The following is a 16,600-nucleotide window of genomic DNA, read 5'->3' as shown; positions in this document are numbered from 1 at the left end:
TCACCGTATTGGCGGTTAGAGCACCCCGGTAGGCATATTTCTCCAGCATTCTTTGCTGCGGTGCGCGTTGGCCCTTACCGCCCATGTTAGAAGGTTCTCGCGCCGATCAGGAGGCCGCTTTAGGCAAGAGGTAATCGCCGCTGCCTGACTGCGGAAGCACTGATGCGCACGGCCTTTCGGTTTTCCCTACCGCCTGCAGCCGCAGGATTGCTTAGTTTGTGGCAGTTCCTTCCGTTCCCTAGAGACTTTCACGTACACAACGGTGGTCAGGTCGTGACTGGGGGAATCCGAGCACCCCTCAACCCAAGTCGGAAGATCGCTTCACCACACAGCTCCCGGAGGCATTGACACTTCCCGTGTGGGCCACCAACTTGCCGGCAAAACAAGACAGAAACTATGCTGTTTTTTCCCTTTTTTTTTTTGGGCTTTGTTTTCAATATCTGAGGCCTCTTTGGTAGTGCCTAGAGGTCCGAGTTGGTTGTGGCGGGCCCAAGCTCATGGAGATCCTGGATGTATGCTTCTCAGTGCCTCACTGCCCTGCTGAGCCCTCCTCGCTGCTCCTAAGTACCGCATGCCACCCTTGATCATTTATTTATTACAGGTCTCAGTCCCATATAGGTCGCGCCAGAACCGCGCTGCACCTGCCCTGAAGGAATCCGCTGTTTACTTTATTGCGGTTGGCAGAAATTCTCCCCATTACAGGTGGGGCCCGACCCCACCCGCATACAAAATAGAGTCCGGGCACCTCCGCCTGTCAGCCGGATATACTTGGTGCCCTTCAGCATCCGGGTTGCACCCCATCCACAGGTCGCGCTCTGCACGGCTCACCCCTGGGTTACTGCTCGCCGTCCATGCGCCACTCGAGGTCCCGGCGTCAATGTCGTAGCCAGGCCGTGGACCTCTCACTCGTTGTTACCGCTCATCAGGGCCACTGCGAGCGCTGGAAGTTGCAGCGAACGATACCGCTGCTCACCGGTCCCCGTAACAGGACAATGTTATGAAGCAGGCAGCGGATTAGTTGCAGGATTCATAGGGAGAAACTCCGCTGGCCTCGGAGCTCTCTCAGGCGGCGGCCATCTTTGCGCCGCTAGCCACGGCCCCCATTTCACATTTTTAACAGAGTTTATCATGCCCCTTTGCGCCTCTTCGGATTTGGCTTACAAGACACTGATAACTGCGAGCGCTGGCACACCCCATGCTGGCTTTTTTCATCAGGCATGGCTGTGCCCTCAGGTGGAGCATTATTGGGGAGCGATATTTCAAAAGTTGAATGACATACTTGGGCTCTCCCTGGCTCCAGATCCTATGTTGGCGCTCTTGGGTTACACCAAAACGCTTAAGAAAAATGTGCGTAAATTGGTTGCCTTTGGTCTCCTCCTGGCCAACCGTAGACTGGTGATGAGGTGGATGAGGGGCCCGGTGCCCAATATCTCAGAGTGGGAACACGATGTGGTATATTAAAATACTCAATCTGATGTTTACGATGAAATGCTTCCTCCCTGTAACCGCCCAAAGAGTTTTTGGGGCCTGTTTGCTCAATATCGGGCTGCTCGACAGACTGGGAAGGCTGTTCCTGATGACTAACCAATGATTATGATTATTCTCTGTAAATCCATGCCTTAAAATGTTGCCACAGATGATTTTGTTTTACCCTGTGCTGTTCTATTGTATGTCAGCATTCCTAATGCCAAAATTGTGCCTGCAATATCAACCGATTGCGCATTGTTCTTTTATTTACCCAACTGCTATGTCAATCATGCCTCGTCTTCCTTCCCCTACTCGCCATTGTGTTTTGTATCGATATTATTCAATTCCATATTTGTTCTCAATGTTAGGGATCCATATTTGTGTTAATTTTTGCTCTTATTTTTTCCTTTGTAGTATGATAAGTACGTGGTTTATTTTTTTCTTGTATGCTTTAAAATGCATTAAAATACAATAATAAAAAAAATAAATTCACAGGATGTGGTAATTACTACACCTCTAAATAGGACTAGTTTCATTATATTTTGTAAGATGATGCAGACAATCTAACAAGGAACTTTATGATTTACAGAACTGAGTAGGCAGGACTGGTAAGAGGGGCAAAACGGGTCATATTCTGTTGCACTGGATGTAAAGATTTGCAAAATTCTTGTATAAAGGAATAGATAAGTTCTATGCAGCAAAAGCCTAAGAAATGCTGATTACATTACATAATAAGAAAAGTGATGATTCACATAATCACTATTTGGATGTTGAATTATGATGTTTTTCATGATAAATAATACTCAAAAAGTGATTATTTTCCAGGTACAAAGGCACTCCTCAGCGCCTATGTATTTTGAAACAACCAATCTGTAAAATTGAGCATTTACCAACATCACATGTGCCCTTACTGCCGTCTCACACCGCAGCAAGGCTTATGAATGTTGTCTCAGGAACAACGATGTGTGGCTCTCTTCATGAGTTGAACAGATGGATGAGTCTGTTTTCTTTTCCCCAATGATGAACTCAGTCAGTAGTAAAAGTAAATACACAGTGTACACAAAAAGATTTATAAAGGCATCAGCATTCACGCATCATGTAGCACCACACCCTAAGGGAACCATGATGGATTGGGGGCCCAACGCGTACAGAAGGTAAGTACTTATGTCTGTAGGTCTCTCCAAGGTATTCAGAAAATATACACCTCATGTAAGTTACAATAGCCCTTGATAAAAGGCATTCGTGGTCCAATTCCAACATACAAAGCTATCTTGGGCATTACAAAACAGATAAGTAACTAGCTGGCAGTACAGGGCTGGAGAGTTTGTATGACATCAGCATAACCATACAATGGTGCTGCTGCTGCTGCTGATCGGGTATCGATTCCATTCTGCTTCCAATGGGCTGAACTGGAAGTTAGGTTAAGAGGACAAATCCAAACGTGTAGGCAGACACAAAGCAATGAGCGACTTTGCATTCCCTTGCACACTGCAAGAGGAAGTGAGAATGGTGGCAATACTGTAAATGCACAAAAGGCAGAGGAACACTGCATTTAAGGATCTATTGCCAAACAGATATATCTGCAATCTTCCTTTTGTTCTTACATAGATGCAAGCTTTATCTACAATCTGAAATCATATTTAAAAAAAATATAGAACTTTAATCTAAAAAGGAAATAGGAGAAAATTGGCGCCAGAAGGCTCCAAGTAAGACACTTCATAGATTCACAAGAGAGTGTTTATAGGAAGCATGTTTACTCACCTACACTGCTGAGAAACATAGTAAGATACATAATTCGAATGGACCACCATCTACTTCTAAAGTGCTGGCTTGTTTCCACAAAATCCCCATAGCTAAAGAAAAACAAAAATATATATTAGACTTTCATACAAAAGAGGCATGATTTGGGTAAAAAAGGGTGGCCAGTGTGATGCTTTATAACATTTCATCAACAAATTTTCATTTTGTCTCTGCAAATTTAGTGACGCATGGCACAAAAATCACACGAAGAATCAGAGTGAAGCAGAGCATCTTACTCACATACCTAATTTATTATCCCAGCATTTGAGTACTGACATTGCTATCCCAATCAAAGGCAACTCCACACATATTTGCTTTTTCACTGCGAGTTGAGTTTACTGAGACCTTTTTCTCAGGGAAATTGGGTGACAGGACACGTCAGCGAGGCTTTAATGTCTCCGATGGAAAGCAAAGTGACTAATGTGGTATACTTTTTTTTTTTACAGAAAATTGATACACTATATTCATTGTTTTTTTTATTTCAAACGTTTTTATTAGAAATTTCAGTACAAAACAAGCGGCTGGCAAACATATATGAATTGAATATATACTGTAAGCGTTGCAATTGTATAAGTCACGTACATCAAGTAAAACGGCAGACAAGTAATTATCCAAGAGCTCAACTGTACAGTGTGAAAGTAAAAAGAGTGCAGAACAAGCCTTGGTAAATGCATTAGGTTTCACCTATAAGTGATTAATAATATTTATTTTGTTGTACGTTTTAGCTTGGTGAATTGCTGGGCAATACAAGTTAAAGAAACTCCGTAATAGTGTTAAGATTTATTTTTTGTGTGTCAAAGGCAATATATTGTGCAACAACTGGTGGTAATATACAGCGGTCCTGTATCTTTAGGTGATGTTGGCGCTATATAAAGCACCCCAAAAATGAATTAGATAAAAAACATGTTACATAGCAGTGCTGTAACAAGTTTATGTACATAATTTTACTTTTTAATATATTTTCTCACTGACTAAGGAATCGCAAAGGGTTCTGGTTTTGTTGTAGTTTGCACTGTAGTTTGTTACTTTATATGCATAGTACTGATTGCTTTTCCTATTGTTTGCTCTATTGATATGTTTTTGCCAGGAATGGTGGCTATTGTGCTATATTTAGAATACTGAATCTGAACTAGTATATGCAAAGGATAAATGCAATTAATGTACTGGTTAATGTTTTCTTGAACTAAAAGAAAATATAATAAAAAGATTTAAACAAAAAAACACGTGTTCGTCTCGTATGTAGCTGCTTCTCTATGTATGAAGTAGTATGTCTGTTTGTAGACTGGATGTCTCTGCACACACCAGGTAAAGGGCCCAGCAGCTTGGCAGCTTTCTTCTGGCGGCGCTAGATATGGCCTGAGGCAGGGGGAGTCACATTCGAAGCATTGTAAACACTTTATAACTAGAATGGGCCAACATTATATTTTTATGCACTAATTGGCATAAGAAGGTAGATGTGTTAGGGTGTGCAGCACTTTAACCTCTCAGTAAGGGCTCTATGCAAGTCTTTTAGCAAGCAAATGTAATCGATGCAGAATAATTGTAACGTGGGAAAAATAAGCAATTGAAATACTCTTGTGTAAGGCCTGAGACGGGAAGTCCAGTGTTGATGTAATGAACATTACTGGTAAATCACATAACCAAATCGCCGAAAAAGCGTTTCAACGCCTCGTCAGGGGTAGTAAGCGCTATATAAATGCAATTACAATACAACACAATACATGCACTAGCTTTGCACTTGTTAAAAGGTCATGCAATATAGCTTTCCCAGTCCCTCATATAGTTACACTTCACATGCTGTACTGTTTTTTTTTCTAAAAGTGAAATCTTTCATGTACAGTCACATAATCACAATATTTGAAAAAAATGGATATATAAATATCTTGGGTGAATGAAGTGATTCATATTACAACAAGCACTCTTTAATAGCTCCACTACGCACTGGGGTAGTTTCTCAATTTATTGTAATCGGCCTACCTTTGATCATTGGCCTATCTTTGTATACTCCGTAGTCTGGCAGGAGACTAGCAACAAACGCAGACCACATTTAAAGTTCTATCTCCAGCGTCACGCAGTGTGTCTGTCTGCTTCTGTGCTCCATTAATGCTGCGTAAAGGGTCTGTCCATGGAAACGTTTAAAACATCTCCCTGGCGCCACAAAACAGGCTCGAAAATATGTAAATGAGCCCAAGCATAGGCGCGTTGATATTAATGTGCATCACACTGAGTGCTTACACACAGCAATGAAAGCACGTAAACAACACTAACATACTGAACATATAAAGAGAGGATCCAGTTCCAAATCAGGTAATTAGGCTGAATGAAAGTATCCATCTCGGCTTCTTGAAGGTTATCCAGGAAAGAAGCCAAGTCTTGGTAGTCCTGGAACCGGTGTGCAGATCCTTTGTGGGTGATACGGAACCTGGCGGGTCCTGAAAAGCAACAGGGGATGTTCATGCTCCTTAGTCTAGGTTTGAGAGAGAGGAAGCCTTTCCTCGTTTGAATAGTGGACATGGAGTACTCCTGCAAGATGGTGATCCGGTGTCCTTCACAGATAATGTACTTGTTCTTACGTTGGAATTCAAAAATTAGTTCCACATGTTGATAATGGAGGAGCTTACAGACCATTGGCCTAGGTGGAACAGCTGAGGCAGCATGTTCATTTTTTCGTGTGGGGATACGGTGCGCTCTTTTAAGTACACAACAGTTATCAAAGGAGAGATTAGTATTACAAGGAATCTAGTCTAGAGAAAGGCAATGCAAGAGCACACTGTTTTCACTGTTCTGCGGGAAGCCCAAAAAATCTTATGTTGCCCCTCCTATTTCTATTCTCAAGTTCAGAAATAGCTCATTGCACCGATGTAGAGGTTTTGTGTAGCAAACAGAGGGCTTTTTTTGTAGGGAGATTTATCCTCCAGATTGCTGATGCGTTGCTCAGCAGCGGATAGCTTGTCTGTTATTTGCTTGATACTAAATGTCATGCCTGCCACATTTTGTTGCATGATGTCCATACTGACTTGTTGTCTGGACGAGTTGTAAGACGTCTGAAAGTTTTTAAGGTGTCAATTGTATCCTTTACTTCAGTTTTGTTTTTAATGAGAGAGTCTGGTGTTTGAGGCTCTGACTTTGTCCTCTTCGTGGCTGTTTTTGAGTCTTTCTTTCCCACCCTGGCAATTAGGCTGCTACAAAGTAGGACTAGGGATGCAAAACCCTTCACACTGAGATGAGGTTCTCACGGGTGTTCCCACTCTGCACAGGTGCTTACAGCACACCTTACATTGGACGTGTATTCAATCCCGGGGCGTGGCCTGAGGCGTCAAGATGGCGGACGCACTCTAAGAGTGCTCTGGACCCCCTCCGTCATCCACCTGGCATCCGCCCGTCCTCAGCTGCAACTTACCGTTTCCAGAAGCAGATCTTGTTCCCCCACACTGTTTGCTTCAGTCCGGTCACTCTCGCGAGTGGATCAGACTCCTCCTCGGCAGTTCCCCGCGCCTAGGCAGGTGCTCCCCTGCAGCGGCCGCGCCTGCAACAACTACCACCGGAGCCATCACAGTGAACGTCTTCCCCCCGGGGACCCCCCCCCCCCCCGAGATCCTCCGGTGCTGGGGCGGAGTGAGGGGACCGCGGGGGCCTGCGCTGGTGCCCCAGCTGGGCTGAACGGTGCTGCGACCCGGTAGTGCCTGCCACGCCTTGGCTGTCACCATCGGACAGCGGCGCTTCTGTTTAACACCCCCGCTCGGAACTGCTGCTGATCCAGCTGCCTGGCGAGTCGGCGGGGGGCGGGGCTCGTGGAGGCCGTCCTTTGGGAGCTGTGCCGGTGCCCCCGTTAAGCTGGACGGCGCTGCGACCTTCAAGATCGGGGCTGCTGGAGCCGCTGCCGTGAGCGGGAAGGAGTCACCCTTCACCACTTGTGGCCAGCCGGGGACGCGGCTCTGCTTCTGGGCTGCTGTGTCCTACCCCAGAGGGATCGGGGCAGCTGCTGCGTGAATACCAGGGCATCAGAGACAGTCTTCGGGCCTGCACAGACGGTGAGTGGGGGGGACCGGCCACAAAGTCGGGTGGCGGCCGGGGTGACAAGGTTGTGCTTCGGTCACCCCCATTTCCTTCCCCTTGGGGGTGCCTCCGGTAGTGTGGTGGTGGGCCCTGCTGGGCGAACTCCTTCTGGCTGTCTCGCGCCGCCTTCTCGACCGCTCGGCCTGGTTGAGGGCGGCTGGCCTCCCAGGGGCCCTGGGTTCGGGGGGCGCCCTGCCAGAGGTGGTGGCCCTGGTGGATGACGTACTGGGGGGGTGGGGATCGGCCACCGCGTCAGGTGGCAGGCGGAGCGGGGACACCGTTGGTCCGGCCCCCCCCCCTCCCGTGGAGCACTTCCTTCCGGGGGCACCTTCGCGACCCCACCGGCCTAGGACGGCATTGCCTTGGACTGGCGCCCTTCCTACACCTAACTAAGTACTCTATCCGGCGCTATTGTACTGGAGTGCCGCGGAGGCCTCCCCTTGCAGCTGGGCCACCAGCCCCTGGGGTATCTAGCCCCTGGGGCTGCGCCGGGTGTTCCGTACTGACTGTGACCCCACCACCTGTTTGCTGCTGCTCCCGTTGCGGAGGCCTGGGTCCGGCCGAAGTAGTTGTGAGGGATGCCCTTCGCTGAGGAGCCCTGCCTGGCCCCGCGGGTTGTTTCGAGACACGATTCACTTCCGTCCTCGCCGGGGACCCGAGGGGGTTGGACGTGGACGCCTGGGCCCAAGCACTGACGGCCTAGGTGTCCGGGGGCCCCCCCCCACGCTCGCTCCCCGGCGGATCCGTCGCCTGCCCCGAGATAGGCAGAAGCCCCCCGTCCAGAATCCGGTCCCTCCAACCCAAATGGACCAATTTACCACGTCGGACCGGGACCCGGGAAGCGGGCCGCCTGGCATGCCGGGTGCGGTCGGGGGAGGTCTCTCCACCATCCTCCAGGCGATAAGCACCTCTCAGGCCTCCGTAGAATCTTAGATCGGCGAGGTGAGGGTGGATGTGGCTCTCATTCGCCAGGACCTGCGCAACGCCACAGCGCGCATCACGGAGGTGAAATCCCGGATCTCCACGGCGGAGGGCGACATCACCCAACTTAAGACCCAGGTAGCCCGCCTCCAGACCCAGACCTCGGAGCTCCACCGTAGGGTTGAGGACGCTGAAAATAGATCAAGGAGGAATAACCTGCGCCTCCTGGGGTTTCCCGAGGGAGTGGCGCAGGGCCGCGCCAACACGTTTGTGGTGACCTGGGGGCGCTCCTGGATGCCCAAGGACGCCTTGTCACCATGGTTTGCTGTTGAACGGGCTCACCGATCCCTGGCGCCCAAGCCTCTGCCTGGGGCCCCTGCCCGACCCATAATCTTGAGGGTCCTCAACTTTCGAGACAGACGCCATTCTTGGGGCTACCAGGGCACAGGAACCACTACATTACCAGAACAGCAAGCTAATGGTCTTCCCGGACTACACCAAGGAGGTGCAGGCCCAACGTCGGACCTACGATGAGGTCAAGCAGAAGCTTCGCAACATGGGTCTCCGATATGGTCTCCTCTTCCCGGCCCGGCTCAAGGTCATCTTCCAAAATTAGACCCTTTTCTTTGGCAGCCCCCAGGCGGCGTGGACCTGGCTCACAGAGGAAAGGCACCTCCTGCCCCGGCCGGCTCTTCCCCCACCCAGTGGGCTCCCAGCAGCCGTGCCGGGCCCTCCCTAAACCCCAGAGGCGCCGGACGATGTCCCGCAGAAAGACAGACCGCCAAGGGGAGACGTCCCGCTCTCCGGGTGTGACGTCCCCGCACTCTCCATCCCGAGCCTCAGTCCGGGGTTCTAACACTCCTTGCCCGACCTCCTCACTGATTGACTTGAGTGCCCACCCGGGTCCTTCGAACAGTCTGCGCCACGCCCTTCCGGACTCTGAGCTGCCTAGGAGCCCGATGCTCCGAGGAACTGGAGAATCTGAGGTCACCTAAATGATAACGCACGGCAAGTGCGCTTCTCATAACCCTCTGAGGCACCCCAAGGGTAGTGGTCTTTGAACTTCCCAGGAATGGGGTGATCTTATCTCCTTGACACCAACGACTCCAAGAACTATTCCGTACTTCACTCCATGGACTCAACTTGCATTCTTTGTTGTTTACTTGCCCAACGTGTAGTTGCAGCTGTTCACTATTATCTTATCCGAACTAATGGAGGGGGGGTCCATCTCTGCCATAGTCATGTTTTGCTAATCGTTTTAGCTTAGCGGACAGTCTCTTATTGTTTAACTTGTTTTCCTTTTCAGGGCGACAGATGCTTCACGTGTGTGGGGGGAAGTGGGGGGAAAAGGGGGGTGGGAGGCCGTTGTTTCCAGTTTGTTTGTTGTTTTTAGCTGCCTACGGGCCGCTGTTCTCTGTTACTTTTGGTAGCTACACATGCATACACGCTGCTAGCGACGACACAAGACTCACCTCGAAGAACACCTCCTGCCCAGAGGTCAGGGGAACACGTTCACACCGGGACCAGGCACTGCCTGCGCTTGCACCTCCTCTTCCCTATACCACTCACTACGATGGTGTCTACCCTATCTAGGGCCCTCCACGTGGTTTCGTGGAATGTCAACGGCCTACTAGACCGCAAAAAACGTACCGCTGTCCTTCGAAGCGCCCACCGATATGCACCGGATATCCTGTTCCTGCAGGAAATGCACCTTCCGGGCACACAATTTAATTTCCTCGCCCGGTACGGGTTTGACAGGGTCTGGCACTCTGGGTTCACGAGGGGCTCCCGGGGGGTGGCCATTCTACTCCGGAAAGGGCTGCCCTTCACCCTGACACAAGCCGACACAGACGCACAAGGCCGCTATGTGGCCCTGACGGGTAGGATTGAGGGACATCCCATCCCATCCGTATTCCAGAAAGCCATGTCCAACATGTTTAAAGATATTTCCAACGTAGTCATTTTTCAAGATGATATTCTGGTGCATACCGTTTCAAAAGAAGAACATAATGTTGTACTTGAACAGGTACTCACTATTTTACAAGATAATCATGTTACAGTGAGAGATGACAAATGCATATTTTCTGTAAATGAGATTGAATATCTGGGACATGTTCTGTCTAAAGATGGTGTCAAACCTAAGCCTAGCATTGTGGATGGCATTGTCAGTGCTCCTCATCCAGTTGATAAAGACCAACTTCGTTCATTCATTGGGCTTTGTGAATTCTATTCCAAGTTTAGAAAGAATTTCGCAAGCCTCACTGAATGTTTCAGAAGTCTTTTAAAGAAAAACTGTGATTTTGTTTGGACAGCTACCTGTCAAGACCACTTTCAACGCATCAAAGAAAGTATTCTTTCTGCACCTGCTCTTCAAGCATATACAGAGGGGCGAGATACATTAATTACTGTAGATGCCAGTTCTTATGGCATGGGTGCTGTGTTATCACAAATGGCAGGTAATAATGAACTTACAATTGGATTTGCTTTAAGACGCATGAAAGATGTCGAACTGAGATATTCAGTTATTGAGAAAGAAATGCATGCTTGTGTTTGAGGAATTGAGAAATTCAGACCATACCTGTGGGGCAGAACATTTTGTTGACATACTTTCTGGCAACAAAATTAAAAAAAGCTACAGCTAGGTTAGCCAGATTAGCCACCAAACTTTTAGAATTTAATTTTACTGTTCAATACATAGCTGGAGGTAAAAATATCAAAGCTGACTTTTTATCCAGACATCCAGTACATGAGGAAAAATTAGCTGAGGTTGAAGATGATGTTGAAGAATGCATCATTGCGAGCATTGAGGATACTGCGATTTGTCATGATATGGCGGAATGGTGCAAAGCGTTGGAGGAAGATTTACTTCTCAAAAGGGTTATGGATTTTGTGGTAAAAGGGTGGCCTAAAGAAAGATCCATTGAACCTGATCTACAGCCATTTTGTAGGATTGCAAACGAATTATCCCTTGAAGGTAAACTTCTAGTCAGAGAAGGAAAATTAATTCCTCCTTCTTGTCTTCGACAAAGAATACTAGAAACTGCACAATCAGGTCATCTAGGTATGACTGCTACCAAGCGTAGGATACGCAATGACTTTTGGTGGCCCTCTCTAGATCGCGATGTGGAAGTACTTGTTAATAACTGCACTCAATGTTTATACAGTGACAAACATTTGGATACGAATTCACCTTCTCCCAAACCTTCAATTTCTCCCAACAGAGTATGGCAAAACGTTGCTATAGATTTTCTTGGACCATTTCATGTTCTCCCCAATTGCATGAAGTACTTTATAGTTTTGATTGATCATTTGTCCAGGTGGGTGGAGGTCAGGGGTGTTTCTGAACCAAATACAAAATCTGTCATTCGCTTTCTCCAAGACGTATTCAGCAGAGAAGGCACCCCTGAGGAATTACTCAGAGACAATGGGGTTCAATTTACTTCACAACTCATGCAAGACTTCCAAAGTAAAATGGGTATTAAACATTTACGTACACCATTATATTTTCCTCAAGGTAACGGCAAAGTAGAAAGGTTCAACAGGGTTCTGGTTGAATGTGTTCAAAGTTCCATTAAAGCTAAAGTTGATTGTGAGACTGCTATCAGAGATGTAGTTTGGGCATATAGGACCACACCTCATTCAGTGTCGGATTGTGTGCCATTTGAGTTGATGAGAGGGAGAAAGGTAGTATCCACTCTCAATCCTCTTTTGGAAATTGAATCTTTTGGACAATGAATGTAATGTTACAAAAAATTCTTTGATTGCTAAAAATCGCAGTGATATGAAGCCAGTGTTAGCAGATGTAACAAATTTACTGTTCCTGTTCCAAAAAGAGTAGTCAACTTTTCGGTAGGAGATTTGGTCCGTGTAAACGATCCCTTGATGCTACAAAAAGGAAAATCTAAGTTCAGGGATCCTGCACACATTGTGGCTATTAAAGGTAATAGTGCCAAATTAGACAATGGTCAGTGGTGGAATTTTGGTCGTTTGGCCAAATCCAACCCTGTTCATGTCCCAGCCACTAATAATAGCCTTAGTTTTTCTGATGTTAGAAGGAGTTCTAGAATTAGAAGAATTCCTAGTAGATACATTCAGTAAGCACTTTTCTTTTATTCTTATTTTATTGTGTCATTTCCTGTCTTTTGTTAAAAGGAGGGAGATATGTGGTGTCTGCACTTTATATTTTAGTGCACTTCTTTTATATACTCAAATTGGAATGTTATATTGTGCTTGTCAATATATTCCATGTACTGCCTATTTTAGAATGTTTGGGCCAAGCATTGGAATTGCTCTACAGTCAGTTGGAGCTTCCACCTTGAGCCCTCTATACCTGTATATCCTTGTTTCTTGTACTCTACAATAAACCTACAAAATACAGAAGATTCCTGGATCATCTTTTACAAGATTGCTTCTATAGGGAAAGAATACACTTCACTTCCTCCAAGCTGCGTCTAGTCCAACTCTACTACCTCCACACGGCTTATCTCACCCCGGCGCGCATGTTCAGTGCTCGCTTGCGGTCCTCTCCAGTGTGCCCGGGTTGCACCCACGCCCCAGCCGATTTTTATCACATGGTGTGGCAATACCCCGCTCTTGCACCGTTCTGGGCAGGGGTGGAGCGCAAACTTACGCAAGCTCTAGGGTGGGAGGTCCCTCATGACCCGCTACGCCTGATCCTGGGAGTGTTCGATGGCCTTGATGGATCAAGGCCAACAAGCGTCTTTTGGGCACGGCTGTGGCGGTGGCAAAGCGTGATTTCACTGCGCTTTGGTCCCAGGCCAGACCGCCCACCGTGAGGGTCTGGAGGCGGGGGGTGGACTGGTGTGGTACCCAAGAGGAGCTCCTCATCGAGGCTGCCCAGAACTCTTTGGCAAAATATGGGGCAAATGGTTTAATTTATCGCTAGTGTGAAAGGTCTAAATAGTAGTGTATGTGCTGAGCAACGGGCGAGGGCAGGGATTCGCCCACAAGTGTTGTTTGAGTCAAATCATATCCCACTTAATACAATGTACCTGTATAATGTGTATGAATGCTACCAATGTGTTTTTGTTCTGAAAAATTCAATAAACTTGATTATCAAAAAAAGTGTAATCAATCCCAGATGACTTTGGTGATCTGCGTGGGCACATATGTATAGCCTACAGCACTACATTTAACTATGGTGTGGCAGCTTCCTGCATGGAGAGATAGGAACGCAGCTTCATGAATTGGTGGTACGAGATTATGGAAAGTGCTGCTTATAGAAAGATCCTGTCATGAGTAGTCCCAGAGTGAAAGTAAATTTGTAAGGAGGCCGTAGTTCAGGTTTCACACATCTTAACTGGGTCCGCCAGGTTCAAGTCTTGATCAGGTACCCTGGTTCTCACCAGGCTTGACTGTATGAAGCTTGGTTTGGGGCAGGTAGATTCCTCACAGGAGAAAGCCGGAGTCACACACTGCCCTTTGGTAGCAGCCGGGCACGTGATCAGAAGTTCGGTGTGGTGAATGCCTCCGCTGGAACAATCACTCCAGACTAAGACTGTGGCCCTACCGCGTTGTAATGCGGAAGTGACTATGCTGAAGGCCACAGACGGCCCGCTTCCAGGCCACATTAAATTGTTGTTGCCCAACTGATTAGGAGCGTTTCTGTTGTAGCATAATTAGTGGTGGAAATGTGACCCCTTAAATAAGTATGAGCATGATTATGCAGGCGCTGCCCAAGTGAACGGATAAAATAGCGCCATTTATTGTGGGCCGTGGGGAAGCAGTTACTGTGAAATGCAGGCATCAGGGGTGATTTGAAATCTTCCAAGGTTCGTGAGAACCTCATCATCTCAGTGTGAAGTGTCCTGCATCTCCATTCCTACTCTATAGCGTCACACAAGTGTAGGCAAAAATGTGGCCTCCATAGCGGCAGATTAGGTTGTAGGTCTGTGGCCACTTTAGTCAGACATAGCGTGTGTGTGAGGTTGCAAGCAGCGCTGATGAGGTTATTTTGGCTTGTCGGGGAGAATCTGGTCACTCACTTTGTTCAGTATGTAGGAGGCTGTAGTGTGTAGCATACATTGGAGGTATCCTCGCGCTGGTACCAGCGCGATGATGTCTTGTTCTTCACTGGCATTGTTCAAACCCTGTTCCACAATCAGATGCTGAACGATGCGTGCCAGGATTCTGCCAACGTTAATCAGTTGGCGGAGATTGTGGTGCGCAGCGGGAGCGCCCAGTTGTGGGTGCTGTAACCTTCAGAATAAAGAAGCACTTACTTACCGCCTTGCCTCCTGGATAATTCCTTACTTCATTTGGCGACGACCGGAGGAAGCCACGCACCCAGCACCCACCAACCAATTTTCAGCAATTCTTCGATATTCAGCACAGCGCTACTCACTGCCTCTTCTTGCCTCGTATTCAAAGAGCTCGCCCCTACCCCCCCCCCCCCCCCCACCGTTCTTCAAGTTCACGCCTCGCTAGCAGTGGACTTTCGCGGCTCACTTCCCCTTTGGGAGACCCCGAGCTGCCCTCCTTACGTCATCACCATCTACAACGCGAGACGTCATCGCGTAGGCAGCCATACTGGTTTGGGCTGCATACCATCTCTTAATTCCAGCAAGACGTCATCACGTTGGCAGCCACATTGGTTTGGGCTGCTTGCACCGTCATCACGCTGTCAGCCATTTGTAATTGGTCTTCCATACATCTTCTATACAGGTAGGAGCCAGCCTTTGCACTTCTACTGTGACAGACACACCTTTCTATTTTCACTTTAAATGTACCGCTTTGCTGCAATTTGATCCTTAAAAATCAGTGATAGGCTCACCTTATTTTCAATACTGTTCATTCAAAAGCCTCAAAATTCAGTGACATGCTCAGCCTTCTTTAAACTTTATAAGGGTATTGCACAAAACATTTATTGCTGTTATTTATCACATTGTTAAATATTTAATTATCATTTTTGCATACCTCATCACAAGAATGATAAAGTTACAAATGTTTTTTTAATTTTATTCACTTTTTAGATTTTAGTACTGGTATAATATTTACATTTTCAGGCTCATCCATCTTCTTCATGGCCACTTCTCAGCAATTCGCATTTCCGATTATTGACCTTCGTTCAGCTTACCACCAAATACCTTTGACAGTGGACTCCCAAGAGTTCACCACTTTTGTCACACCTTTCGGGGTATACAAGTATCTCAGACTGCCTTTTGGCCTGGCCTCCGCAGAAAGTGTTTTTCAGAAGATGATGGATAACCTTTTTCAAAACATGCCGGGGGTCCAGGCCTATCAGGATGACATCCTGGTTTTTGCAGATGACTGGGAAACGCCGTTGAATAATTTGACCTGTGTTTTGAGCAAATTGGATGAAGCAGGCATGACCATTAGGTCTGACAAATGTCAATTTGGTACACAACAATTGGATTACTTGGGTCACACTTTGTCCTCAGAGGGAATCAAATGCAAGTTATCCCTCATTAAGGCCATTAGTCATGCTGTCCCTCCCAAAGACAAAGACTCACTTCGATCATTTTTGGGACTGGCAGAATACTACGCTTGTTTTGTCAAAGGTTATGCCCAAACTGTTGAGCCATTGCGTGCACTCCTACAGAAAGTCTCAAAGTTCGTCTGGTCTGAGAAAGTCTTGTCTTCGTTTGACCAAGTTAAGAAATTCATTGTTGAAGCACCTGCTCTACATGCTTTTCAAGATGGCTCTAACTGTTTCATTATGGTGGACGCCAGTCTTACAGGGCTGGGTGCAGTTCTCGTCGGTGGGTTTCTGGAAAGGAACATACCATAGCTTTTTCTTCAAGGATGCTTAAACCCTCTAAGACCCATTACAGCACTATTATCGCATGTGTTTGGGCAATTGATACATTTAAAAATTACATTTGGGGACGTGAATTTGAACTTTTCACTGACCACAAACCCCTTACACCTTTACTCAATGGCAATGGGCTTGGTAAGGTTTTAGCTAGACTGGTTAGTCTTGAAGTTGCAAGAATTTCACTTTTCTATTAAGCATATTTCGGGTGGAAGGAGTTTCAGGGCTGACTGCCTTTCACATATAGCTTTTCATGATGTCTCAGAAGTAGAGGAATTTGAAGATACAGACTGTGTTGTTTCAGCACTAGATGCTGTTAAAGTATGCCGCAGCATTACTGAACAATTATGGTTGGAAGCGTACAGCAAGGATAAAACCCTTAAACTTGTTATGGAATATATTGGCAAGGGCTGGCCAGAGAACAGGACACTTTCTAGTGAGTTAAAAGCTTTTGCCAGGGTGGCGTCTGAATTGTCCCATGGTCATGAGACACGATTTGTTTGTTCCCCCGTCAAGCCTCAGAGAAGACATCATTAAATTTGCGCACCATGGTCATTTAGA

At 47.0% G+C, this 16,600-nt stretch overlaps 1 protein-coding gene across 1 annotated transcript in view; it reads right to left on the bottom strand.

Moving 5' to 3' along the window:
- The window catches only part of MFSD8 (major facilitator superfamily domain containing 8), a 212,570-nt gene that overhangs the window by 151,097 nt on the left and 44,873 nt on the right, over positions 1–16,600 (bottom strand). Inside the window, exon 2 of the mRNA XM_085641529.1 lies at positions 3,229–3,320. Coding sequence (XP_085497655.1) covers positions 3,229–3,320 — 92 coding nt within the window. The remainder of the gene's footprint in view (positions 1–3,228; positions 3,321–16,600) is intronic.

This window comes from Triturus cristatus, chromosome 2_2, assembly GCF_964204655.1.
Source record: "Triturus cristatus chromosome 2_2, aTriCri1.1, whole genome shotgun sequence".
Classification (NCBI taxonomy): domain Eukaryota; kingdom Metazoa; phylum Chordata; class Amphibia; order Caudata; family Salamandridae; genus Triturus; species Triturus cristatus.
The sequence above is the reverse complement of the archived record's forward strand: the minus strand, read 5'-3'. Positions and strand labels throughout refer to the sequence as shown.